The sequence below is a fragment of the Daphnia pulicaria genome, chromosome 7 (genome assembly GCF_021234035.1).
Source record: "Daphnia pulicaria isolate SC F1-1A chromosome 7, SC_F0-13Bv2, whole genome shotgun sequence".
Taxonomy (NCBI): Eukaryota; Metazoa; Arthropoda; class Branchiopoda; order Diplostraca; family Daphniidae; genus Daphnia; species Daphnia pulicaria.
Window position 1 is genome coordinate 13429910 of NC_060919.1, and position 27472 is coordinate 13457381.

At 40.0% G+C, this 27472-nt stretch overlaps 6 protein-coding genes and 1 long non-coding RNA gene across 8 annotated transcripts; 5 read left to right on the forward strand and 2 right to left on the reverse strand.

Annotated features, from left to right (window-relative positions):
- The first annotated feature begins 418 nt into the window (after nt 1-418).
- On the forward strand, nt 419-1484 carry LOC124351137. Its single transcript, XM_046801896.1, has 5 exons — nt 419-499; nt 569-659; nt 733-890; nt 959-1033; nt 1105-1484. The coding sequence occupies exons 2-5, from the start codon at nt 579-581 to the stop codon at nt 1358-1360; spliced, it is 570 nt and encodes a 189-aa protein (XP_046657852.1). The 5' UTR covers nt 419-499; nt 569-578; the 3' UTR covers nt 1361-1484.
- Nucleotides 1485-2485: 1001 nt separating this feature from the next.
- On the forward strand, nt 2486-3430 carry LOC124348747. The gene is made up of 3 exons (XM_046799019.1): nt 2486-2807; nt 2894-3050; nt 3125-3430. The coding sequence occupies exons 1-3, from the start codon at nt 2686-2688 to the stop codon at nt 3428-3430; spliced, it is 585 nt and encodes a 194-aa protein (XP_046654975.1). The 5' UTR covers nt 2486-2685.
- Nucleotides 3431-3778: 348 nt separating this feature from the next.
- LOC124348383 lies at nt 3779-4666 on the forward strand. Its single transcript, XR_006919962.1, has 4 exons — nt 3779-4028; nt 4092-4220; nt 4289-4416; nt 4494-4666. It is a non-coding gene; the product is annotated as an uncharacterized LOC124348383 (long non-coding RNA).
- A 40-nt stretch (nt 4667-4706) lies between these two features.
- On the forward strand, nt 4707-6025 carry LOC124348748. Its single transcript, XM_046799020.1, has 5 exons — nt 4707-4732; nt 4779-4867; nt 4930-5097; nt 5168-5275; nt 5366-6025. The coding sequence occupies exons 1-5, from the start codon at nt 4707-4709 to the stop codon at nt 5734-5736; spliced, it is 762 nt and encodes a 253-aa protein (XP_046654976.1). The 3' UTR covers nt 5737-6025.
- Nucleotides 6026-7372: 1347 nt separating this feature from the next.
- Nucleotides 7373-11338, forward strand: LOC124350564 (histone-lysine N-methyltransferase, H3 lysine-79 specific-like). Of its 2 annotated transcripts, none has more exons than XM_046801329.1 (15): nt 7373-7671; nt 7868-7908; nt 8078-8146; nt 8222-8285; nt 8340-8489; nt 8552-8737; nt 8809-8983; nt 9039-9131; nt 9195-9301; nt 9357-9383; nt 9445-9607; nt 9700-9980; nt 10039-10188; nt 10277-10341; nt 10401-10538. In XM_046801329.1, the coding sequence occupies exons 1-14, from the start codon at nt 7582-7584 to the stop codon at nt 10304-10306; spliced, it is 1626 nt and encodes a 541-aa protein (XP_046657285.1). In that variant the 5' UTR covers nt 7373-7581; the 3' UTR covers nt 10307-10341; nt 10401-10538. The 2 variants fall into 2 exon arrangements, with proteins under 2 accessions (XP_046657285.1, XP_046657284.1); XM_046801328.1 differs by having other exon boundaries at nt 7377-7671; nt 10255-10341; nt 10401-11338.
- A 12502-nt stretch (nt 11339-23840) lies between these two features.
- Nucleotides 23841-24620, reverse strand: LOC124350817. Its single transcript, XM_046801648.1, has 4 exons — nt 24541-24620; nt 24333-24479; nt 24088-24270; nt 23841-24025 (listed from the first exon to the last, which is right to left on the reverse strand). The coding sequence occupies exons 1-4, from the start codon at nt 24583-24585 to the stop codon at nt 23999-24001; spliced, it is 402 nt and encodes a 133-aa protein (XP_046657604.1). The 5' UTR covers nt 24586-24620; the 3' UTR covers nt 23841-23998.
- A 170-nt stretch (nt 24621-24790) lies between these two features.
- On the reverse strand, nt 24791-26334 carry LOC124348749. Its single transcript, XM_046799021.1, has 4 exons — nt 25770-26334; nt 25616-25714; nt 25049-25289; nt 24791-24852 (listed from the first exon to the last, which is right to left on the reverse strand). The coding sequence occupies exons 1-4, from the start codon at nt 26322-26324 to the stop codon at nt 24791-24793; spliced, it is 957 nt and encodes a 318-aa protein (XP_046654977.1). The 5' UTR covers nt 26325-26334.
- Between the last annotated feature and the right edge of the window lie 1138 nt (nt 26335-27472).

The window sequence follows — 27472 nt, forward strand, 5'->3', positions numbered from 1 at the left end:
TTCGAAATGTCATGTATTATTAATTAGCCGGCATTAAGAAAAGGAAAAAAATATATGAGGCTCCAAATAGTTGGGGGTAACTCATCGGAGTGCTCAACGAAACTTTCTCTTTCAGACTTTCGATGCACAGTATGGAGCGCGAAGCTCCTTCTCTTGGTTTTCCCTTTCTGATTATTTTGATAGCTATCTTGTAGGAGTTTCTCATGTGTCAAGAAACTCTGGCTATTCTCTAGTTCAATTAAAAAAGATCAGCGTTATCGAGCGTTATCATTTCTAAAGATGGCGTGACACTATTACGTCCAGGAGGGAGAAACTGTTTCCGATTCAGCGCTACCAATAGCGAAAGCTAAACAGTAAACACCCGTTTCCTCATCAACTCTCTTATTTTTAGTCCGATGCGCAGTCAGCAGCCCATCTATATATAAAGTAGACCAGACCGAATTAGTCGACAGTACAGTTTCAGGTGTTCAACTTGTTGCTTCTTAATCTTCACTCATAGGCATGCAAAAACATCTATAGAATCAAGTCGTCTTCCTAATTAATAAAATTTTTGATTTCTTGTTTATAGGTTAACGAAAATGTTTGTTGTTTTTATCATGGCAGCAGTTTTGATTGCTCAGACGCAATCGGCCGCTATAGTCTTGCCTACCGAAACAATAGTAAGTATTAAAATTGTTATACTAGAAAATAGAAATGAAAACTAAATTTAATTCCTTTTATTTAATTTTACAGATTGTCGAGACGGCAGAAAACAAAGACGCCAAAGCTTCGGTTGATGAATTCGATATTAGCCTTCTGTCTGCCAATTACACACAGAAAAGTCACGAGAAGGACGTCGATTTGTACCTTGACACTGCCGTTCAAGTTGATAAATTTGGATGCGGTTCTAGGTTCGTTAATAACTAAATTATTCTTACCATTTTAACGATTGATTTATCGCTTATGCTGATCACATCAGGCTGATTTGTGAACTGCATCGAAGAGCTGAAAGTGAATTGCTTCCCGAAGAAATTCGCCTTCGTTCAATGCTTCTGTAGGTTTGAATCGCGTTGTTTATTTTAGGATGGAAATTATTGATAATATTTAATGTAATTCTAAAATCAGCGACCAACCTTTGGCCGTTACCACTGATGGACCCAAAACTGCCAAAGGTAGAGGAGTGTTCCAGTATGCGGCGTACATCGGATCAACGGCCAAGAACTCAGAAACTTGCAGCCGGGCTTTTGCCCGTTGTCCTTTCGATTCTGAAACAATCCTTCTTGTTTTCCGGGCAATTGAAAATTACCCAACTCTCAAATCTCTTGCGCAACCTTTCCCTAATCAAAGACTTCAAGCACCCAAAGAAACTCAGTCATCTTAATTCCGAATGTTGCAAATATCCTGTTTTAGGTTACTCATTTACTCACGACTCTATTCATCAGCATATAAAAGGGTCTACGTTTTTTTTTTATGTTGTCACCAAATCAATACAAATTTTATTACTATTTTACTAAGCCAATTGTCTTAAACTAAAACGATCTTTGAGAAAAATGGATCTTGGTAATAAACTATTATATGAGCTACATCGTAATGCAAAAGATTTCCTGAATTTAACTCGATTAATTATCATTTATGACCTACTTTTCAAATTACATATTTATTCGGGTTGCCGTTATTATTGCTAGATGGCGTATGTTACCACTGCATCCGCTGGAGCATCGATTATTCGATTCAGAACAGACGATTCCTCTCAGGCTTATGGAATCGAGTGGGAAACTGTCGTCTTCGTCTTTAGTTCTCGTAGTACGTAGTCTATGACCGTAGTCTATGACCGTAGTCTGTGGTTCCACAATGAAAATCATTTGTTTTGACTTTTGAGCAGTTAGTAATAAATGTAATATAAATTGTTTATTTCAGAATTATGGCTACGAGACCAAGCATAGTGTTTCTCTTCGATCTAGATTTGCCTTCTGTCAGATCTGGTAAAAGTTTAGTGAACAGTGATGATGATTTCCCCTTGCAGTGTATCCGTCTCTTCAGACACGTCGTTCTCAACATTTTGAACTGTTTCAGTGGGGGTTCACAAATTAACATTCAGTGGGGCTACCGCTTCTACTCTTCATCAAAATATCAATTAACTAACAAAGCTCGCTTTGTGGAACTTACTACCCAAACTGTGGAGACGTTTGAAGAAGCATTGCATGACAGTTTTGAACAGAACAATGTCTTCATTGAAGGAGCCACTTTGAATCAAATGACTGGAGCTAGTGTTCTCAGTCGAACTCTTCAAGATATATTTTCAGATTACGAATGGAAAACTACTTCTAATGCCCTGACTCCTACCAGAAAAAGGAAAAGAACTGGAAAACAACTTGATCAGAGCTTGCAAAATCTTGTTTTCATATTTACTGAAGTACCAACTGATGAAGGAATAAGCTCATTCTGCAGATTCAGTGTTCAAGATGAACTGTCCACTGTCAAATCAGTTACTGATGCTATATTTTGCCTAAAGAGTTGGCAAAATGCTTTCAAGAGTTTCAACTAAGTCTGAATTTCATTGATTTGTCAAATGATAAAAAGACAATATTTAGAAAAATTGCTGGTAATCTACGTGGGGCAGTAATTAATGCCTTGTCATTTACCTCACCCTTTAGTTTTAGTCAAATTTTGCAAGCTTCATGCTTGGCAGAAGGCTACTCTAAAGAAATGTCTTCTTCTTTCCAGTCTCTTTCACTTGGTTCCAAAACAGTTACCTTAGTACTCAATGAACAAGAGATTGAGTTTCAGTTGCAGTGCTGGAACCCTAGTTGCATCAAATCTAGTATTTGGTATTAATTTTCAATTTTTTCTAAAAAAAGAGCCAATTGATTAAATTCTTGTCTTTCTTTGTTTACACATATCCATGGCCAAACAGTTCGGAAGACGAAAATGTTAACACATCTGTAATCAATTGCAAGACTGCACAGAAAACTTCAGTCCCAATCTTAAACTGGTTGAGGTATGAATCACTACATCTACTCTCCAGCAGGAGTGCGTTGATACCGAAGCTTTTTTCACAGAAAATATCATGGGTATTGAGTTAAATCTTACTGTTTTTAAAATTTATATTCAAACTAATCCTTTTGAATATGATTTTCTCCATTAGATTGGTCAGTTGAACGACAGATTTGGCTACGTTTCCCCACTAACTTCCCGTACAGCTTTTATGCTATTCCCATCCGCCGATTGCATTTCCTTTCAATCCTGGGCCACTATTCTCTTTGGTTCAATGAACCAAGAAAGCTCCACGGTAACAAGGACTCGGAATTTTGTTGAAAGAATTGTTGAAGATCAGGGCAGAAGTTCGACATTTACGGAAGATCTTTCACCCTCAATTCCTAACCAGTGCCTCAACTGGTATCCACTCAGTCACCTCAAAGGAAATTATGTTGAAAAGACAGGGGTTCAATGAGGAACGCATTGGCAAAATTTAAAACATTAGTAAGTCGGATCTATTTTATCTGTACAAATAATCTATGCTAAATTTCCTGCTTTTCAGCTTTCAGAGTGAAGAAACAGAGGAAAAATGTTTTAAAGAATTCAACAACAATTCCTTTGATCAACTATCCCGCTCACTTCCTCAAAACGACACGCATTCAGGTTATTTGGCCAGTGAAGGAGGTGTACTTAAAAAAATTGGTTCTAATAGAATTCAAAACCTTCGCGGGTCTACTCTTCTGCAAAAAAGTCAGGAAGTTCGAGGAAAGAACGATGAAATAGAACGAGAAAAAATTAATCGGGAGAAACAAATAGCCGAAGAAAGAAAAGAAAAGATCTGGAATGAACTTTAAATGTACTTGTTAAGTCTGCGTTCATCGATCGAATTTGGCGAAGATAAGGTTGAAATAGTTCCAAGCAGAGTAGAATTTGTTCATCAAGAGATACTGGATCGCTGTTTAAAACTTAAAAATCAAGAAAGTAACTCACAGCTTGAAGACTGGCAACTATTCTGCCTAGTCCAAGTGATCGTTAGTACAATTCTCTATGTATGGAAAGAAAAACAATCAATAGTAAGTAACAGCTCAAATTTATCTAAATCTTACGGCTTGTTAAAGAAAAACATTTTTAAATAGGTGAAAGGATTTGAAATAATTCGGCAAAACTTCCTTAAAAAACCATGAACAGTTAATCGCTTAATCCCAAAAGACAACAAAGTCCTCGAATTCAAGTTTCAAATTATGCTTCGACTTGAATTATGTTGGGTAAGTTTCAGTTTACGAAAGACTATTGTGAAATTCAGAAACTAACAGAAAGTCATGCACATAAAAAGGTTGTCCCTTCGCTGATTGGAGAAGAAGAAGAAGTGCTGCAAGACACAGTTAGTTTGTTCCAAATGCTGGCAATCCATTCTAATCCTCAACTTATATCAAGTTTTTTCCAGGACGGTTTGGTAGTCAGGTTGTATGATAATCGAAATTTAAAATTGAGGTGGCATTTCAATATTTATGTGGTCATCTTGACATCTTCCTGTCCAGCTTCGAAAACATGTTACCCGAGTTTCTTGTTAACTTGGGAGAAGAATTAAATCAGCCTATTCCGGCCAGCTTGAGTGATATTGTGCGATCGAAAAATTCAGCGCGAACTCCTAGTCCAACAATAAGCTCCAGAACGTTGTCGGTTCATTCCGTTTCTCGGAACGACACATGGGACAGCCAAAGATCAGTCACACGCGATTTAAGGTGAGACTGATGTGCTTAAAATTGCTTTGTTTTCAGTAATTATAATGGTTTTCTTAATTACAGGTCGAGGAAACTGTCTAGGCAACTAAGTCTAACTGTTCTTCAGCACAAAAAGCAGATTATCCTTCCAAATAAAGTCGAGAGGATTCCTGTCGCCACCAAGAAAGAAGGTAATACCATTTTACAATTTTCGTAAAAATTGAGTCTGATTCGTGTGCTATTTTTCGATTAGAGCCCAACGAGGTCGTACGGGTACGACGCAGTTTGCAGTTTGGAGGAATTGATGCACATCTTAAGAAAACTCCAATCAAATCTTCGTCTAAAGCAAAATTTACATTCAAGAAACTGAAAACGTCGTTCGAACCACTAGCGCAGTTCACTACACCTAGCAAAGCAACGGGTATGTCTTTCAGTGTTTTGTTCACCTTTCACGGGCACACAGTTTTTACTGTTTGTTTTATGTTTTCCAGATCAAATTTTGGTGCCAGAGACCCCATCACGACTTCGCAGCGATAACAAAAACAAGAAAACTGATGGAATTCACGTCGTCGGTGAATCCCCAGAAATTAAACAAGAGGGTAAAATTCGTGTATTACTTTGTGACATTTTGTCATGTCTGTAAGTAATTTTTGTTTCTTTTGTTTGTTTTTTTTTTTTTTTTGCTCTAGTTTTGCGAAGGAGTCCTCGAAGATTGGAAGCTGCCATTGCTTTACGACGGCGAGCGTCTTTTTATTCGACGCTAACCTCTGATGGAAACCCGGAAAAGGGGGCGTCACGGAACTGGACCAGGGGGGAGAGCCAAGTCTGGTCAGAGAAGGCCAAGGCTAATACTAGCATCCAGCCTATGGAAGAAAACAGTCAACAAACTGGACAATCAACACGCTTTTTCTTTTCGAAAATTCTATCGCGTAATGATTCAATATCCACCAGTGAGCTAGGCTTTAGTCATGGGGTTGGGGTGAACATTGTCGTGCCCGACACTTCAATGCCAATGCCATCACTCGGCAAGTGTGGCATCGGCAGTTACTCACGCAATTGAAGAGTATGATGTGATAGGCTTTTCTTGGGCTAGCAATACACCTGGTGAAGTAGTGAGAGCATAATGTACTACGTATTTCTAGCTCCCTTAAATTGCCCGAGCACGCCAACTTGCCCTGACAAAAGGTGTCGTTTATGTAATCTTATTTTTATTTATTTGATGTATTCATTAGTTCAGTAGGGCGGCGCACTGAACGCTTATGCCGCGGCATTCGGGTTCAGGAAGCTGAAGGCCTTTACGTGCTCGTCTGATGTATTTGCTGGTGTCTTATCTTCAACAACTTAGAATACAGTGCTGAAAGCAGACATAAGATGGAGCAGTTGGTTTTTCGTACCTGCAATTAGTGAAAATTTTAGGTGTATTTCTTTCGTGAATTTTGTGTCAATCGAGACACATTGCGTTTCCCATCATCATTGGAATAGATACATTAAATTGCCAAACAAATCATCGTTTCTATTTGAATAAGCACGAACGCGACTTCAATTCCAGCTAGAAATCTATCTCCTGAATCTGATGGAGATTGTGGCTCATGAGTCATCTAAGGTAGTCTACGAGCGGCGATTAGTCGGTAGTCGCTTTTGAGGCCATTTCACAACTTTGTCGCATTCCAGGTAAATCTGAAGTGAATGAAAATTGAAGGTTTTGAAATCTAAATATCCCTTTTTTTTTAAATTCAGGCTTAGTGACGGAGCTCTGCTTGAATTGCGATTTTGATTGCCATATGACCATATCGGATTAGAGCTCATCAAACATCTATCGAAGAATGTTGTCGGTGGGCGGTGGGATCTATACAATTCACTTACTATCGTTGGAAGCTTTGCTTATTGTCGTGAACTCGATCTAGGCCCATTGCCTCATCCAGGTAAGAATAAAAGGTTATTAGTTATTTATATGTATAGTTGTTCTCCTCATTATTGGAATTGTCAATGACAGGGGAATGGCAAAGGTAACGGTCAGTTGGAGCACGTCTTTTTCAATGCCGCCAGCAGCTAGAAAGAGCCGTTTAGTCAAGCCAGCTGCAGACGTGCCCTCGAAGGAACAAGTCTCTTCAGTACGCCATAAAAAGAAGCTGTTAATGGGTGCTGAGCAATTCAACAGCAAGTCCGCCAAAGGAATTCATTATACAGGAGAATGGCCTTTTGGTGGATCCATTAGATCCGATGCATGTAGCCGCTTTACTCCGAGAATTTTCACGACTTGAGAAGAAGATGATTGGAGATTACATCTGTAACGGAAAAAGTATCAACGTGCTCGAAGCCTTCGATTTTCTTTCGATTTTCACAGCATCCGCATCGATGAAGCCCTGAGATATTACCTGGAAGTATTCCGTTTCCAGGCTCCGTTTATTTCTCCATTGATGGAACAGTTCCCTGACCACTAGTTAAAATGCAACGACGCACCATTCTTCAATGCCGACGCATTTTTCACGCTGGCCTACGCCGTCATCATGCTCAAGGAACACGAACGTCGAAAGCTGCCAGCCAATGAAAAGTTCGCGAAAGGGGGGTCGCCGGGTTGGCTAGGGTGGCAAAATTCACGCGTCAGGGGGGAGGGACTTCGCTATGTGACATCGGCTGGTTCGTTGCCAAGTGCCAAGTCCCAAGTCGGGCAAAGTAATCGGTATCGTCAAAAGGCAATTAGGCAACCCCGGCTCTTCTCTCTATAACAAAAGCAGAGTTTGACGAGTCTGACGAAAGGCGATGTTTTGATTGCAATTGTTTGCAATATTTATTTTATGAGTGGAGGTCTCTTTAATTTGTTTTGTGTTTTCTGAGCAATTTTAATCAATAGAGAATCAACTATTGGATAAATATTTTACTAACATTGAAGGATCTTGGAAAAAGAATGAGTAAGGCATTTGAGTTGAAATTGCATAGCCCTGCTGGTTCAGATCCTGATGTTTATGAGTGGCCATTGACTTATGGACAGGGAGCTGTAAGTAATTGTTGTCATTATAGTTACTTGGGCATACCATTACTTGTACTTGTGTTGAATCAAATCAATGTATTTCAAATTTTAAAAAATGTACTAATTCAGTTTGTTGACAGACATTAGTTGTACTGATTGTATAGTACTTAATTTGTCCTGTTGAGCTCATCTACAATTTTTTAATAATTTCTTACATTTACAGAGCAAGAACAGTGGTGCCGTAGAACTAGTAGAAACAATAAGGTACACCTATTTTCTACCAAAAAAATTTTCGTGTTAGCACAGACGATGAAATGAGAGTTTTAGATTATAGATTGTTAAAAATCTACTTTACCTCAAATTTGTCACTAAGTTTCTCTGCAGTCTACACATACAATAAAATCTTGGTTAATTATTAATTGTTTTACATCAGATGGGTTTGCCAGGAGTTTCCTGAAATTGTTTTGGCAAGCAATATCCTCAGCAGTTATGATACAAATAGGTATATTTAAAGTGTTATTATTCTATATTATGCTAAGTTTAAAAATATTTGATATATCCCATTATTTTTTTCCAGCTATGAGAGTATGAAGAGCTTAGTAGATGAGTACAATAACGCTATTGACGCCTTTCTTCAACGTGTAAGCTCTTACAAATTTTCAGATTATCTTCAACTGTCTAACAATATTATACAGGCAGCACATACGACACGTCCTAATGAACGATTTAGTACAACACAACGCCGTACTTCACGAAATTTGCTACGTCATATTCTTCAACAAGTCTACGTTCACGCCGTAACAAATCCCAGCAAACTCAATCAGTATGAGCCATTTTCACCAGAGGTTTGTCATCTTAAAGTTTATTAACTGAAAGTTCAGAATTCATATCCAAATTTCTCTGTCAGGTGTACGGCGAAACTTCTTACGAATTAGTATGCCAGATTATTGACCAGTTAAATATTACGGAAGAAGATACTTTCCTTGATCTCGGTTCAGGAGTAGGTCAGATAGTTCTACAGGTGGCCGCTTCTACATGTTGTAAAATGGTCTGGGGTATAGAGAGATCTGATTGGCCCAACCTCTTCGCGGAGGTAATCGTTTATTTTCACAACTAATAATCTAGAAATACTGTATCTAGCAGTTTTTTTTCTTTATAATGCAGAAAATGGATTTGCACTTTAAGCGATTGATGCGTTGGTGGGGGAAACCATATGGCGAATATCAACTCATTAATGGCGACTTTCTAGACCAGCGTCACAGCGATAAGATAAATTCAGCAAGCGTTATCTTTGTCAACAATTTTGCTTTCGGTCCCAATCTCGATCACCAACTTAAAGGTTAGCCAATAATATTAAAAGTTACATAGCTTATACTAATGATTTTTTTTTGCAGAACGTTTTGCTGAACTACGAGATGGCGTCCGCATAATTTCGTCAAAAGAATTCTGCCCTATAAACTCCAGACTAAGCGAACGCAATTTAAGTAGTAAGCTTTACAGTTTCGACTTCCATGCAAACCCCCTTCTGATAAATTTCTTTCATTTCCTAGATATAGGTACAATCATGCAAGTTTCAAAGTTGTCGCCACCTCAGGGATCAGTTTCTTGGACTGGGAAATCTGTCTCTTACTACGTCCACACCATTGATCGAACTAAGGTATAAAATTTGCAAATACTTTACCAATAATAAACTAACTCATCTGTAATATCAGTTGAAGGTATACCTCGAGCCGCTTAAGGTATTTATGACGTAAATTCACGCAAAATCGTTTGATCAATTTTAACTTGTTTTATTTAAAGGAAACTGAAAACACTGCAATCGCATCAACTAGCCACAACAATAAGGATGTTGACCGAACTTTAGAACCGTCAGATTTGGTCGATACAAGCCCACCAGTTATAGAAAGTGGGGTAAAATCTTCTGAAAGAATTAGGACACGAAGATCACTTAACGCAGAGAAAGGTATAAAGTCAAATTGTTGAAGGAAAATGGTCAGAAAACTTTAATCTTTTTTTTTTTTTTTTTTTTTTTTACCGCCAACTCAACTAACACAGGGAATCCTGTTAAAATTGGTGCAATATCTAATTGTAATCCAGCTGGCAAACCTGTTGGGCGAGTGGGAAAAAGAGAAGATCCAGGCATCAAGAAGAAAAATTCGATCCGTGAGTTGAAATTGGTTAGCTCTCAAAGCACAAATTCATCTAAGGGTAAAAAACCCTCGCTTAAACAGCAGCAACGTTCCTGTGACATTTCATCGGTTGATGATTCTATAAAAAATCGGACTACCCGAACTACCGCTGTAAATGACGCAACCGAAACCCCTACATCCCTTCAGGTATGTATGTTAAAGTTGTGTAACATCGAATTAACTGCTACTTTATATTATTTTTTAGGTTTATTTGGACACTATCCGTAGTCAAATGATGGCGGCAGTGGCTATGCTTAAGGATGAAAACTATCGAAGGAGTTTAATGAATGACATCGAATTCGAACGCAAACGAAAGAATGAAATGAGCTTGCAGGCTGCTGAATTAGACGCAGAAGTATACATGAGAATATCCCATTTTAAATGTCTCCCCGTTCTATCTGTAATACTTTTTATTGATTAGATTTCATGTTTGATGCAAACAGAGAAAAGGCTCCGACGGCAACAGGAAGTAATGTACCGTAGTATAAAATTAAGCCGAGTTAATGCGGTAAGTCGGGAAAAGGTTCTCTCAGTTAAATTGCTTACTAAAATTTTTGTGTTTTAAAGGATGCTACAGACATTTCAATCGTGAATCAAGAATCCTTTCTAACAGAGATTTCATTGGCCATTCATTTGCGCAAGAGGCTAAGCTGCAAAATCACCAAGGTATCGTCAGAAGTCTCAACTCCGAATCAAACTGCGATCGACGCTGCACTACGGCCATCTGCTTCCAACAGTTCAAGATTGAAGACAAGTTTATCTTCTCCAATTCAACAGCAAGCAGTACCTTGCGTTAACGCACAATCACGAAATCTCCAATCTGAGTCGCCCCATCAGCCGATTGGCCAGGAAACTTTTCCAGTTCCTTCAGTTCTTCTTGGTTATGACTTGGAAGATCGCTTAAAGAACCTCATCATTAGTGTATTGAAAGACAACGCTAATCTTGCTGTAAGGCAGATTAGATATGATCCGTTTTTTTCGAATCCTCGTGTGAAACATTAATGTACGGCCCATAGGCCGAGCGATGAGCGCATAGGATTTTTTGCTCCGTCTCCCGTAAAACATTTCATTTTTTGACATTTCAACCACAAACAATCATACATCAACGTTTCCTCATTAAGTAAGCCGTCACTAGTCATCGTTGGATACTTCCAAACCCGTGGTGGAATCTTCTTTCTAATAGATAATCTATTATTTCAAGTAATTGGGTCACCAATTTTTCATTACCGTTTCAACAAAACGAGTCATTCAAACGACGTTTGAGAAGATTATGATTTTCATTTTTGAGCGCATAAAATTTACGAACCATATTTTTAGCTGCACTATTTTACTGAGTATCAACTCCATTTTCTAATCAATTTCGAGCACAATGGCGAAAGGACAATTGGGAGTGTACTGTTGTCCCTGGACTATTTATTTCTTTAAAAATTACCAATTGTGTGACTTGGTTATCAATCGTACATGTAAAATTATGAAATCAAATATAATAATGCTTCATCATTTCAGATCATAGAAAAGTTGATGTATCTGTCATCCACTGCTGCAACTTTTCCCCTTATCTCAATATTTAAAATGCTATTCAATGTGGGATCTCTGGTGTCTATGTACAATGAACCCAATCAACACTCACGGTACACGCGACTGATGGCCAACAATGAGCTTTTCCATTCTATAAACCGGGAGAGAGATCTATCCAAAAGTTTTGTATAGAGACGAACAATGAGACTGGGGAATTGGCCATCCAAGTCACTTTCGAGCCCGTGTCGTTTAGACGTAATTTGGATCCCGCGTACACGTAGTGTGTGCTGCTATAATATCCACTTCTTTATAATATCCAACCAACTCGATTAACACTCGAAAGAAAAAATCATCAAAATTTTCCTTTTTTTCTTGGGCGGGAAAATCTTAAAATTTTCAAATTCATTTTCTCCGAGAAAATCAACAAAAGTGATTGAAGTCTAACTTTTGCATAATAACGCATTCAAAAATGAAAGGGGGGTCATTAATATCCCTCGGGTCGGATTAGAAGACCTTCAAACTGAAGGTAAAAACGCGCGTGGATACCAATACCAATATATTCTGTAGGAGAAAATGTAAATTATTCAAAAATCAGGTGTCATTGTGCCAGATGAAGATTGGAAAAAATATATAATTTTAAGAAACACATTTTTAAATATTCGAGTGGTCTTAACAATTTACATATTCCAATTTTGACCATGTGCTTTCTGCATAAAAAGAATTACGTACAAAAAAATTCAGTTATGTCGTCTGCTAACGATGAACAGTAAAACTAGGGCTGTTGTGGCCCGGGACGTTTTTAGCGGTTTTTTTTAATGGGTTTTTTAGACGGGTTTTTCTTCTTCCGCGGGTCGGAGCGGGTTGGGCCAACTGAGTGAACGGGTTTGGCCCGGGCCAACCCATGGGTCAAAAAATTTTTACCGGTCGGGTAACGGCCCGGGTTTTTTAACGGGTCAATCATACTTTTTAAAAACTCTTACTATGTTTATCAATAATTGGCAAAATTGTCTAACGTTTACAAATTTAATTTGTATTCTTTGTTTTAAATGAACCCCCAAAAAAACATTAATACATGAGAATTGATGTAAACATACATCAATGAAACGAAAAGAAACTTAGAAGTAAGTGTTGGAAGTAAACATCCGAATTAACTGAAAGTTATCGAACAGCAAATACAAAAACAAAATTTTTAAAAATCATCATCTTCTTCTTCTTCTTCGCTTTCCAAAAGTAAGGTGTCAAAGTTTTCTTCCAAGAAATCGTAGACATCCTTTACCCCCACTAATCCTGCTTTGTACCATGAACGTAGACAGATTAGGGCTTCAACGGTCTCAGGTTTCAAGCTCATTCTAGAAATGCCAAAAACATCCTTGCCAACACTAAAGGCCCTCTCGCTAGCTGCGCTTGTCGCTGGAATGCTGAGGAGATCTCTAGCCATTTGACCCAATCGTGGCCATCGACAAGAACTGTTTGCCCAATAAGTGTAGACTGCAGTGAGATCACAATTTAACGGTTCAGGTTTCTCTATCTCGTACTCTCCCATTTCATCCGCTACAAGCGTCTCAGATGGTCTATTTTTTCCGAGGACGTTAGCAATATAGGTTTGGTCGAAGGTAGGTCGTTTGCCAGTTTGTTTGTCAGTCATGGTGGACGCAGAGATGTTTTCGCTGGCCCCATTCAATTCATTTATCCCAGCATTCATGGGCACATCGTTTAGCTTGTAATCCTTCCAGACCGATTGTATACTAAAAACAAAACAAATTATTGATGAATATGTGGGTAAGTAAAGCGTACTTTAGATGAACTCACGCTGGCTTCACTCTGTTTGCGATAAGATTCTCTTCAATGGGTTGAAATGCATCTCCCGATTCTCCCCCACAACTCATATGGGATGCTTTGTCGTAATAGGCAGATAGTTTTTCCAGGCCAGCAGTAGCTCCCTTTACAATCAAGGGATGAGAAATTGATCGATGGAGATGGTGTGAAACGTCTTCCAAAATCGTCAACAGCCGATTGTACATCGGTACAATTTGAAATTGTCCCAGTCTACGCCAGGACAATTAGAATTGTACGAGATTGTACGCTTCGATTTGAACTTGTGTTGACCGATGTATTCAACTGTTTTTAAAGGGGGGTAGGGAAAAAGGGGAGTAACCCGGCCGTCGCCTCCTCAGACCATTCATGATAACAGAGGTAGGGAGGGGGGGGGGCGGGCAAATAAACAAACGGAACAACAAACAAACAAACAAACAAAGGAAAGGGGGAGCAGCACAACAATGACTCCGATCTCCTGCGCGGCTTGAATTTCTCACGGTGTCTAAGAGATGGCTATACGACTCTTAGTCTCCTCGACCACGATATCCCCGGCCTCTTCCTCGGAAAGCGTTGTTGTTTCCGGATGATCTAATTGAAAAAGGAAAACCATTATGATATTAATTCGGATCTACCTAGGACGGACCTCACGAACGATAGATTATTTGAACTGTAAGTGGTGGGAATGGGAGGGATCTTTACAGTTCAAATCGAAGCGTACAATCTCGTACAATTCTAATTGTCCTGGCGTAGACTGGGACAATTTCAAATTGTACATATCGATTTACTAATCGATTTGAACTTGTGATCTTTAAAGCGACTAAAAATAAATACCCACACAAACTTACGACCTTTTCGAATATTACATCCATATAAATTAACGGGACGTGGTTCTCCCCCGTACAATGCATATAAATAAATGACGTGAACTGACAAGAACAGGAGCAAATTAAATACTTGTTTTTAGCTGCTGATTCCATTCGTCTGAAGAACAACTCCGACCAGTGATGGGTCCGTCGTTACTTCACGATGATAAAACTTTCTGAAGGTGGACGCGGAGGCCCAGTGACCCGCGCGCAAGACCGTATCAACTGAGATTCCAGCTGCGATTGCCTTCGAGGCCGCGGCCCCCCGTGTTGAGTGGGCCGAGAACATATTGATGTCTATGCCCGCCTCTCTCAAGACTTATTTGATCCAGCCAGATATCGTTACGCTCTTGACCAGATTGTGCTGACCTACTGAGCTGGTAAACAGCGAGCCCTCGTTATGAGGGCCCCTGAACACCTCTGTTTTCAAAATGTAAGCTCGTAGGCACGCAACCGGGTCCAGCAGCTCGTCATCTAGTTTTTCTAAAGAGAAGGACTGCAGCGATCCCGCTTTCTGAGCCTTGCGGGGTCTGTTGAGGGCGAAGGAGACTCTATTTTCTGCGAATTTTATGGACTTTAAATTTACCGACGCCAGGTCCGACGCTCGAAACAAGGTGGCCAGGGCCAAGAGTGTAGCTAATTTCGACGCCAGCGCGCATAGAGAGAGTGCCGCATTTTCTTTTCTTTTGAGATGAGACAGCACTGTATCTACATCCCAAACGGAGTCATACTTGGCTGCCGGTGGTTTTTTGTTGTAAATGCCTTTCATTAATAATAAAATCTTTGGATGTTGGCCCACTGGGAAGCCTTCAACCTTTTCTAGTGTGGCGGACAGGGCGGATCTATACACATTGACCGTACTGTATGATTTTGACCTGGATTGCTCCGCCAAAAAGGCCGTTACCACGATCAAATCATTACACATGAGATCCGAACCCCTTCCCACACACCAATCTGCCCAAATTCGCCAGGCACTACCGTACGCGCTGGTTGTATTTGATCTGATGGCCCCAACGAAAAGCTCGACCACTTCTCCCGAAAAACCTTGCTTTCCGTACATCGCCCTGACAATTTCCAGGCGACTAGCCGGAAGCCCGGAATGCTGCATAGTGGATTCGTCTCCCCTTTGACCGATCTCAGCAGCCCTGGGCTCGGCCTCAAGACCCGAGGGGTGTCGCACGCCATGCTCAACAGCGTCGGGAACCACGGCTGGGCCAGCCAAAGTGGGCAGATCAATAAAATCGACGCTTTTTCCCTCCGCGCTTTCGACAGGCGATCCCGAATGACTGCGAATGGTGGGAACGCATATGCCCCTTTCAGCTCCGCCCAACTCAGAGAAAACGCATTCCATGCCCAGGCTCCGGGCTGTGGGTTCCAGGACACAAATCTTGGCAGCTGCGCGTTCCAGGGGTTCGCAAACAGGTCGATCGAGACCTTCCAAACCCTCAAAAGAGCTTGAAATGTCCTCGGATCCAGTTGCCAGTCGCTCCAATCGATCCTCCTTCTCGACTCCCTGTCTGCGATAACGTTCAAAATTCCCGGTAAATACTGCGCCCTTAATGTAACATTACGCTCCTCACACCAGCGCGCAACTTGGACGGCCAAACGCGTCAACGATTCGGAATGTGTGCCCCCTTTTTTATTGATATACGCAACGGCCGTTGTGTTGTCCAGTCTGAGCTCGACAGTGCAGTTCCTTTCAAAAGCGGCGAACGATCTGAGCGCATTATAGGCGCCCAACAACTCCAACTCATTGATGTGGCGTTCCGCCTCATCTTGTGACCACGTCATACTGGTGCGGAGACCGTTACACTCCGCCCCCCAGCCCGAAATTGACGCGTCGGCACAAATTGACATAATGGGCTCTGACTCAAACATAGACTGGCCTTCACCGGTGGCCAGGTTCTTTGCCCAACACTCTAACTCTTCTTTCGCCGATCGTGAAAGGACAATTTTTCCCTGCAGGTTCCCTTCATTCGCTCTTGCGCCTTCTATATAAAGAGCTTGCACCTCTCTGTAGTGAGCCTGTGCAAACGGCACAGCTGTTGCCGCCCAGGTAAAACTGCCTAACAGACTCGCTAGCTCCCTCAGTGCTACCCTTGATCTTTTTGCCAATTCCGCACTCCTGGTTCCTATTGACTCGACCTTTTTTTCTGGCAAGCGGAAACGCATCAAAATTGAGTCAACCAACATGCCCAAAAATTCCATCAATTAGGACGGAGTCTCTACAGACTTCTCCGAATTGATCACAAAGCCCAGAATTTGTAACAATTTTTTAATAAAATTTAGTTGCTCTACGATTACCCTCCTACACTGATTCAGCAGGATGATGTCATCGAGATAAATGATCACCCTAAACCCGAGGCTCCTCAAGAAAGCTACAACTGGTCTTAAAAGTTTAGTGAATGCCCAAGGGGCAGAGGCCAGGCCGAAGCAAAGACAGGTAAACTGGAACACTTCCCCTTCCCATATGAATTGAAGGAACTCGTGGAAATCACGATGGACGGGGACTGTCAAATACGCGTCTTTTAGGTCCAGCTTCACCATCCAATCCCCTTTTACGATCAAGTGCCTGAGCGAGGCCAGGTTCTCCATCTTAAAGTGTCTATATACCACAAATTGATTGAGACTTTTCAAATTAATTATAGGTCTAAATCCTCCCGACTGTTTCTTTATAATGAACATCTGGCTGACAAACCGGATCGTGCTGGCCCTTACCGCCGCTCCTTTTTGAATTAACGACCTAACTTCGTCCCGCTCAATGTTCAATTGCTCTTCTCCCATTCGTGCGTTCGACGGAAAATTAAGCATCGTGGGAGGTGACTCGAACTCAAGTTCCAGCCCGTTCCTGACCACATTAAGAATCCAAGGATCGGCTGAAATAAGTCCCCAAGCTCTCCAAAAATGTCTAATTCTTCCACCAATAATACTTAAAGCTATTGGGGGAGGGGAGCTAGAAAGGGAATATATTAAATCTATTGCGTACCTATTGTCGCTCCAATCCTGCTGGTTGTTATTCCACCGGCTAGCCGATCCGGGCCCTTGGCGGCCCTGATCACCTACGCCGTGTCTGGTATCTCGGGAATCTGGTTGCTGAAAACGGACGGCATGCCGTTGGTTACCGTTGTCATCTCGGATGTTACCGGCTCCGCGCTCCGCCACTGCTGTGGTTGGTCTGCCGGCCTCGGTAACTGCTCTGCTGATCGTGGGAAGAGGGTAAGGAGACCCGCTCTTTGACTGGCAGCTTGCCCTTTCTCTGCCCTCCTACGTCCAGGTCGACCAGCTCTCTGACGAAACGCCCACTTTTCGATAGCCTCTTCATGACGGAGCTTCCAAACAGATCTTTTCCTTCACTGACTTCAAAAATTTCACGGTCTTCTAGAAGCGGAATGATCGCAGGGCCCACTATCTCCAAGATGTTCCGACGGCGCAAATCAGAAACGTTAAAATTGGATCTTCCGATTAACTCAGCCAAATGACGGACTGCTTTACCCGCCTCTCCTTCCAACTCTTTGGACTCCAAAAACGCAAGCACTGAGAAAACTGGGAGCATGGATTGTTGCACTTTGTAAAGAGTCTTCTCAACTTCATTGACTCCTTTTCCGGTTGATGGGCTTAACAACTTTTGCAATTTTAAGTGCATCTCGAAGTCGATTGACGGGACCTTAAAGTCCATGCTGTCTTCCACATCCAATCTGTATTTGGATTTCAGCTGCCCAACTCTCTTGTTGCTCGCTCCTCTTCTCAGTCTTTTCAGCATGCGCCTGCTCTGCTTGATTGAAGGCTTGAGTCTTTTCTTCCTACTACTTTTTGGGGCGTGCTGAGCTTCTATGAAGGAGGCTAGTTGTAACAGGGCCTGCCCCACCGCTGGAATCGGTCTCTCCTGAGCCACTCCGTCTGCTGCTGCCACTCCGTCTGCTGCTGCCACTCCGTTTGCTGCTGCCACACCGTTTGCTGCTGCCACGGCACCCGCCGGAGCAACCATTCCGCCTGCATCATCATCTCTTCCTTGGGCTGGGACTTCTTCACCGGCTCCACCCAAAGTTGCACGAATAAGATTTGACAGTGCTACTGAGGCTGCGGCAGCACTCCCTGAACCACTCGCCTTCGGATTGCTGGGATTTTTTTGGATACGATCGGGGGACGTGTCCCTTTTACTGCCCTTCTTCCTACGCGATGCGACGTACGAGTCGGTGGACGAGGCGTCCGAAGTGTCTGTCGAAGACGACGAACTTGAAGATTCACTAGAACTAGAAGCTTCCGATTCCCTACGCCTTTTATTCCCCATCTTGCAATCGAACTTTCACAAAATAATTAACTGGTAAAGAACTACCGAAAACTGCAACTGCTCCCCGTCAACAGCTAGAATGGTCTGAGGAGGCGACGGCCGGGTTACTCCCCTTTTTCCCTACCCCCCTTTAAAAACAGCTGAATACATCGGTCAACACAAGTTCAAATCGATTAGTAAATCGATATGTACAACTAGAGATAAAGTGGGATATCCACTTCCCTCAATATACTTTGTAATTGTGGCAAACTCTTCCAACAATACAAGAACTTGATTCAAGACACTCCACTCGTCTCTATTCAATTCATTTTTGCGGAGATCCACATCCTTTGCAATTTCATCGATGGGCCTTCTCAGTTTGACACTTCGTTTGACGAAGAAATACGCTGAGCTCCATCGTGTTTTGACATCTAGGATCGGGAGAAGATCGCCAGTGATGACAGCACCATTGGTGGCCGCGATTTCTCCTGGTTCATAAGCTTCATTTTCTAATCCAAATGATTTTAAGATCTTCTTGAATTTTTGAATACGTTGAGGCGAAGCTCTGATCGAGGTGACAAGATCACGAGGCTGTAAACAAAAAAGTATTAAGAAATAGGGACAAACTAAAAAATTTCAAAGGGGTTTTTATGCTCCATCACCTTTTGGAGAAGTTGCGATATTATTTCAAGAATTTTTTGAACGCAGATGTTCAACACGTGAGCAAAGCATCTGACCCACATATCTTTATCGAATGGTCTTGAATTATTTCTTGTGAGATGAACCAAGTGATCAATGAAACATCCGTTAGAACTAGCGTTGTCTGTGGTTACAGATAACATCTGGGGACGAAAGAATGGATAACTTGTAAGTTATAAGCAAAAAGGTAAATGTTATTAAAGATGATTGATACGTACTCTTTCTTGGAGATCATACAACTTAATTGTATCATAAAAAGAATTGCCAATGTTCATCCCAGAATGTTCCCCTAACAATTGCTTGAAACCTATTATCACCTCAATCGGTTTGAATGCTTTCGTCAGGTACGAAGCTGTGATTCCCATAAATGCCAATTTATTTGGCGAGGTCCATAAGTCTGTTGTCAGGGCTACCTTGGCTTCTTGAAGAGTGGAAGTAACTTTTGCTCTTGCGTCAATGAAAGTTGTCATCAACTTATCTTTCACAGAAATTCTTGACAAGGGCCTGTACAATGGCTGTAGACTGGCAACAAATAAGCGAAATGCATGTTCTTCTCCCAAGGAAAACGAATGATTGTTTGCTACAATAAATTGCAGGAACAATTGATGTGATGTGTCACTGTTAAACTGAAACACGATATACATTTTTAATGTTTGCTTTAGCATAAAGGTTCACAATAAAAAAGAGACTACCTTGAAGGGTGCGACTAGTTTTGCACTTGAGGTCAGAGTGCACTGTTTGGTGTCCTTTAGCTTTTCACTATGTTTGTTCTTTATATGTCTTGAAATAACTCCTGTCCCATTCCGAAGAAATGTCTTCTCACAGTACATAGGGGAGACTGGAGTAAAATGGGACACCGGGTCAAAAGGGACAGTGGGGGGAAAAATAGTAGATGTTAAAAAAACTTAAAATTTTTTTAGTATGTTATGTAAATCTGTATAATCTACTTCGGCATGAAATTTCGTTGATTTTTGTCAATAACTGCATGAGTTATTGACAAAACTAAAAAACGGTTTTTATTTATAAATTTTTGTCTCCGCCATTTTATGTTTATAGAAACAAATAAACGGTAATGGCATGTAAATTTAATATTGAAATGAAGCTGATTCATTTCTTGATCGTATAAAACAAAAATTATAATTTTAGACCAATTTGTTTAGACGGTATGAACTTTTTCAAAAAAGAGTCATAATCGGGTTGTTTGGGACAGCCGTTTTCGCCTAAAATGGGACAGTTACGGACCAATCAGCGTACAGCATTTTTAAGAGGCTCGATTTCCTGACCTAGCAACGCAGGATGTCCTACAGCTCCATAAGGGTTTTTGTATATATAAGAAAAAAGGTTCATTAACACAATAATTTAATTGAAACATTTATAAACTCAAAGAGTCTATGCAGTAGGACACTATTTCAATTTTTTCAAATTTTTAAAATGTATTTCAAAGAGAAAACAGAGGACGTCCCTCACCACCCACCCCAGTGTCCTCAATTGCCCCCCAAAATAGGCCCCTCCCACAAATCTGAGGCAACTTTAAAGGTATTTTATGGGGAAATGGTTCATGATTAAATTATATAAAAAATATGGGGGGTTCATTATAACATGGAATACATAAAAACAAAATTTTAAAGAAATTAAATAATTAGTTTGGGAGATAAAGGGGGAAAACAAAAACTGTCCCATTTTACTCCAGTCTCCCCTACAGCTGTACTTGTCAGGTTGTCCTTCAACTTTAATCAACGAAGCATGTTTCCAAATCCATGATTTTTGCTTGACTTGCTTGACTTGCTTTCCTTTCTTCGATGGCACACTATCAGGTTGTGAGATATCTGTATAGATATTTTGACAATTAAATGTGACCATTAAATTAAACAGCCATTAAAAGATAGACTAATTTATACCTTTAGGTGGAGCAGAACTGGACTGATTGGTTACTTCTGTGCTTCTTGAAGGAATCTCATCATCATCATCGCTGTCAAGGTTGATAGGTAAACTTCTCTTTTTCCCAGCAGAATTGCTCGAGTTAGACGAACTTTGACTTTTACATGATAACTCTTCGCCATTAGAAGTAGATTTACGTTTAGACATATTGCCTTCACGTAATCACGTATTCTGACTTCTGAAGCTCTACAAGTAGCGTATACTTAAAACGTGGTCGTGGTGACTGAACATCGAATGTCAGCAATTCTGACGGCTATCCTATCCTCCAGATCTTTCTGGCACTTTCTAGCTGTGAGATTCTTTATTTGACTACTAGATGGCGCCACATCTCGGGTTGGCCCGCGGGCCCGTTGGTTAGACCCATCGCCCGCCCCGTTAAAAAAATGCCTCGGTGGGTCGAGTCGGGTTGGGGTTTTTTTCGTTCAGCCCGGGCGGTGGCCCGGGTTTTCATCGCCCGGGCCACAGCCCTAAGTAAAACAGCATAGCCTACTTCAGTTACGGCCACAGATCTGTGATTCACCCTGGGTGTCAATTTTGTTCGAGCCACCCACTGACCCTCAGCTGCCTGTGGCAGTTATACCTATGCCACATGCGTTGCCATTTTACGAAAGTATGATTTTAAATTCCTGTTTTCCGCAAAATCTTTGATTTGATTCCACCACGATTCTCTATATATAATCAATTGGTAGCCTAGTGGGAATAGCGGAAGATTCTCACGAGAGAAGTATTAGGTTCCAATCTGTGCAGGTCTTTATCCATTTTTAATCATTTTTCCTTGTTTTTTCTATATTTTTAAAACAAAATAGATGGAATGCCTAGATTATGTAAAAAATGCGAGTTTTTTCACATTTTTTAAAACAAAATCTGAATTTGTTTTCTTTGGCAAGGAAAAATGATTAAAAATGGACGAAGACCTACACAGATTCAAACCTAACACTTCTCTCGTGAGAATTTTCCGCTATACCCACGAGGCTAGACCAATTGCTCACAAATTACTCACTTGCTTATAGAATGATTGTGTTATTGCAGGAGCCAAAGAAGAATTGCTTAAGAAACTACGATCGTACGCGAAAAGACAGCACGAGCCAGAGGTTGACGAGGATCATATCGACGACATCGAGGGGTAGTCAACTCGAAAAAATATCCGTACACCCCCGTATTTTTAATGAAAAAATATGAAAAAATATTAAAAATATTAAAAGTTTTAACACGAAAATTTTTTTTGCCTTGCATAAAAAGGTTGCACTGAACATATTCAGCATGGTATAATAGGTTGAAAGGTACCTCCACTGGGCCCTTCCCGGTTGGGCCCGATTTCAGGCGGTATGGTGGCGCTAGTTGAAGGTGAAGGGAGTCTTAACATGGGAAAGATAGGAAATAGCATCTTATTTTTTATTCTGTTAAGTATAAAATTACAGTTTTAGAATAATTAATTTTTTTTATTGTTTAAAATATTTGTAGCATCACATTTCATTTTGTCATGTGATGATTCGTTAAATACAATATTTTTAAAAATTTTAATGTTGCGCTCTTTCGTTTTTCTAGCAACAGCTAGTTTGGTAGAGGTCGCGGCGGGTATATAAAGGATAAAGGGGAAAAAAAAATTGTGAACCAGTAGAAACCATGGCAATCAAGCAGAAGAACCATCTTAGCCAGCCGTCATTTACTCAGTTTCTGTTTGTTTTTATTGTGTGAAAACTACAACGACGATATATCGGTAATTAAATAATCAAACAACTAGGTTTTAACACATTTTGAACGCGTTTTATTGCTTGAATTGTTTCTTCATCTGTACATTAGTCAGTAAGAAACTAAGAACGGCAGTACGGTAAAATGAAACAAAGAAAAAGAGACTAAGAGATCACTTTAGCTTGTTTACGCAGTGATTTTGACTTTGATTGTTGACTGAATTCTTTAACCACTTTTTAGTTTCCAAGTAATTTCTGATGATTAAATACTCCAAAACTAATTTTCCGACAAGTTCCTTCCGGTGTGTGTTGCAGCAAATGGTGGGATTGAATTTATTTTCCTTCACCAGCACACCCAGAGTTTCCATCGATCTTTCAAACCAGTCCAGGATGTTCAATTTCCCTAATTCAACCTATTTAATAGATAAAATTTAATTTTAACTGTTTGGTGGAAAGCGTGTAAGAATTTATGATTTCATGAATAATAAATGCACCAAGCAATAGTTTTGAAATGTTTTTTTCTTAAAAACTAAAAGTACCTCTGCCCGATAAGCTTCTTCAACAATTATGAACAAGTCGAACATTTTTTTGATGCAATACTTTAGACCACCACGATCCTTTCTGTTTGTTGCAATTGCTTCATAAAAATCAGGGGGCAGCAATTCCAAAGACGTTTCGAGGGTATTTAGGCAATCTTCACATTTCAGTAAATACTTCCTAGAGTACAATAAGTACCCACATAGGTTGTAAACCATGTGTCTTCTTATTTTCTGTATCAACAACTCCTCTTCAGAAGGAAGGTCTTGTTCTTCAAGTGCCAGCTCATCAAACGATGGAAATCGAGGCCATTCAGAAATGGGAATGTCTTGTTCGGAAGTTACATTTTCATGTCTCTGATCGAATAGTTCTTCGATAATAGTATTTCGCATTGTACTTCGTAGAAATTCCGCTTTTTTTGGTCTCCGTTTTGCATCTGCCCAAAAGGCATTCTTTGTAGGAAACCAATAGTTGCACTTGCTCTTCCTGATCAACATTTCCACCAGAAACAACATCCTTAGTAGGGAAATAGATGCAAAACAGGCGATACAGTTGCATAAATGTTTGGATGGTGGGATGCTCATTTGAGCCACCTGCATTGCGGATTATTCCGAAAAACCTCTAAAATAAAATTTTGATTAACATACATTTCAATTAATAGACTGCTACACATTACTTCAATGCAGTCTTGATTGAATTTGCCCGTCAAAACAAAATCATAGTTATTGGATAACAGGTCTTCCGTTAAATCAATTATGCTGAGCAAAGTCAGACGAAATGCCTCAAGGGTTGTTTGCGACAAAAATGGAGTTTCATTTCGTTCCTTTGAAATTCTCTCAGTCATATCCAGAGTGTTGTTTCCAGAATCTTATAAAAGAAAACCAGGATTATTCATATGTAGGCCTACTATAAGAAAACCTCACTATTACTTTCTTCTTCGCTTGCCAATTTAATTTGGTGATAGATTCGTTCCTGCATCGTCCATTGAGGACGTCAAAAGAGTTATTCAACTGTCTCACCATTTTTACAGTTGGCTTGGTATCCTTGAACGTATCTAACTTCAAGTCATCGGCGTAGTACTCAAAACCACACGCAACTGATTCTGAGAACAACTGGAAAATAGAAATAAATTACATGTAAGAAATTCGTGATTCTATTAGCTACTTATTTATACCTGAGTGCATAACTTGACTGTCATTTTCTCCCAGGTATTGGGGAAAATGTGGGAAAAAGATAACTTTGGGCATATTCCTGATTGGTATTTTTCTTCCGCGTGATAGAGATTTTTGAAGTGATCAAATTGAACATATTCACCTTGAAACTGTAAAAATTAAACATTTCTTTATAAATAATTTTAAGGAACCGTATGACTAAAATATTACCTGCACACATTTGTGCGTGAAAATATGATTCCTTATGCACTTCATGATATGGGGGACATCAAAAAGGAAATATATTTTTTCGTCTGGATCGGTTGGATGTATAATGTAATGTTTGACGTTATCCATTTGACCGCAAACACCTAAGAGTCTATGAACTCCTTTATTAGTCTGGTGACCATCACACACAACATTGTTGACAATTGCCCCTTTTTTTCCAAAGCTGTTAATGCTTTGACAACAATGGTTTGAATCACATTTGAGCTGGCCGCGCCACTGGTTGCGTACACAGCAATTGGCTGCACCCATTTTGACCTATAACAACGGAACATCAACACAAGTGCATGATCGGCTAGTTTGTTGCTTTTGTTTGTTAAACAATCTCCCCCATAATCCACTAGTCCATCAAATTTCATTTTTTGTTTTGAAAATTTTAGCGCTTTTTTCACCGACATTTCATCCCAGATCAAAGAACCCTTTCGGAGATATTTTTCTTTTCCACTTAAGTTACGCCCAATGACATCGATTGAAAAATCGTTAAGACCAAATGAACCCGGAATACCCCTTATTAGTCTTTGAATAGTGCTATGCGATGGTAAGGGAAGGATTCCATTTTCCCTAAGATGATCATAACCCTTAGGGCTCTTAACTCTCAGCAGCAGGCACTGGAACAACCACTCAGTGTCGTAGCGGATCCCTTGTTTCTCTTGACATTCAGATTTCTTTAAAATAGCTTTGATAACCATTTGTTCCTGTATTAATTGGTAAAATAATAGCTTCATTACACAGAAATTCATGAACGTAATGGAAATTGCAACTTGAAAAGTATAAACATAATACATGACATTGCTGAGGTTGCTTGATAAAGTCAAGATGGAAATTATAATTTAGAATGGGAAACAAAAATCTGGAGCGGAAATCCAAAAAAATAATCATGACGTACAGGAAAAGTGTCATACTTCAGAAAGTAATGGAAAAAAATGTCATTGTTGAATAGAAATGAAAAAGTAATGTCAGTAATAGCAATATACTATTCAATCGGTAAACTTAATGTCTAGAAAAAATAATTTGTGTCAACCTGAGGTTCCATATTCAGTAAATATTGATCGAAGGCTTCTTTGGAATTAACAGGAACAGAGGCTTTGGCGCGCAGTTCATGAAGTTCCGATTTAACCCTCTACATAAATAATATTATCAATTTTAATTTGCTATATGGATGTAAATAACGATACCTTTAAAGCGGCAGACTTCCGTGCGGCTGTCTTCAGAGCATTCTTTCTTGCTTTTCTGCATTTCAGCAATTGGTCTCCAAATTTTTGTTGGTTAAGGTTCCATATCTTCTTTCGGAGGGTGTCTTTGAAATAACGGCAATCTTTGCAGGCAGTGTGCTTTATTGCGTTTGGAAATTTGGACGATGGAGGTTGTAGTAAATGCTTACAAGAGTAAGAACGCCACACACCGCTGTCTTCATAACCTTCGTTAAATTCAATCTGTTGTAATTTCTGGAGGACAATTTTTGAATTTACGTTAGGAACAGTAACTCCACCACAAACTTCCAATCCATCAAAAACGTTGATAACGTTTTCCAGCATAGCAATCGATGCTAGTAAAGATAGCAGAAATTCTAGAATCTGTGGAACTACAAATTTCTTCACATGATAGGAAACAATTCCTTTACAAAGAACCAAACTTTTGTCGACTTCCAAACTTCCTTTGTCACTCAGTACTTGAAATATGTTGAAATTGTCGTTTTCCTTGGTATATGACCAATGACTTGGAAATTTCATGTTGATAATTCCCGTTTCCCAATAAAGGGTCTTCTCAGTTTCTTGTAATGGCATATGTTGAGCTTCATGTGCTTCATGTTGGCTGCATGTGACTTTTGTCATGTGAGATGGGCAATCTATAACACGATAAAAAATATTTTATTACAGTGGATAATGCAGCCTAAAGACACGTAAACAATACTTACTAGGAAATATCTTAGGAATTGCACCTTCCCCAACAGATTCCTTGGCATCTCTCACAGTAGTTGCTACGTGAAGTGGTTGATCTCTAGACTTGGTATCCATTTTTTTTTTGGCTGCATGTGACTTTTGTCATGTGAGATGGGCAATCTATAACATGATAAAAAATATTTTATTACAGTGGATAATGCAGCCTAAAGACACGTAAACAATACTTACTTGGAAATATCTTAGGAATTGCACCCGGTTTCAGTATCCAATTTTTCCGTTCCTGGAAAACTTGTTGTCCTGCAACAGTCAAGAAATACCCTTTGTCTATGTCACAATCTGCAAAATGATGGGCGCAAACCCTCGACTTATCAGTGAATATGTAATTTTTTCTAGGGATAGGGGAGACCGGACCCATATTGGACAGTTTCGATTTTTACTCCATATCTCCCATCCCCTTGGGCGAAATGGAGAGATTTTTTCTAAAAACACGCGGAATTGTTTCTCTCACCCCCTCGAATTTTTTCGTAGTTGTAGCTTTAAAATTAGAAAAGTTACAACGATTTCAATTTTTCGGTGTTTTTTTTCCTAAACTGGGGTTATATTGGACAGGCGCCTGTACCAGGTTAGACGGGGTCTTTACAAGGGGACTGAATCAAGCAAAAATTTTGAAAAAAATAAAAAATATAGGGAATTACATGATAATATCATGTAGAAAGTTTGGAAACTATAAGTGGAAAAATGATAAAGTTTTCTTATAGGGAAAGGAATTTCAGGCTTTGTATAGCAGAGGGGTGGAGCTTGCCCAAGGCAACGATCGGCCAAAATTTATCGGCAACCTTAACAGGTCCAATATCACCCCCCGTTTTTGTCCAAAGTAACCCCAAACTACTACCCTCCGTTAAAATCAATATTACGGCTTAACCGTTAGATACAAAATTAAACTTTTTTTACAGTGTTATAGGCAATTGAATTGCCTA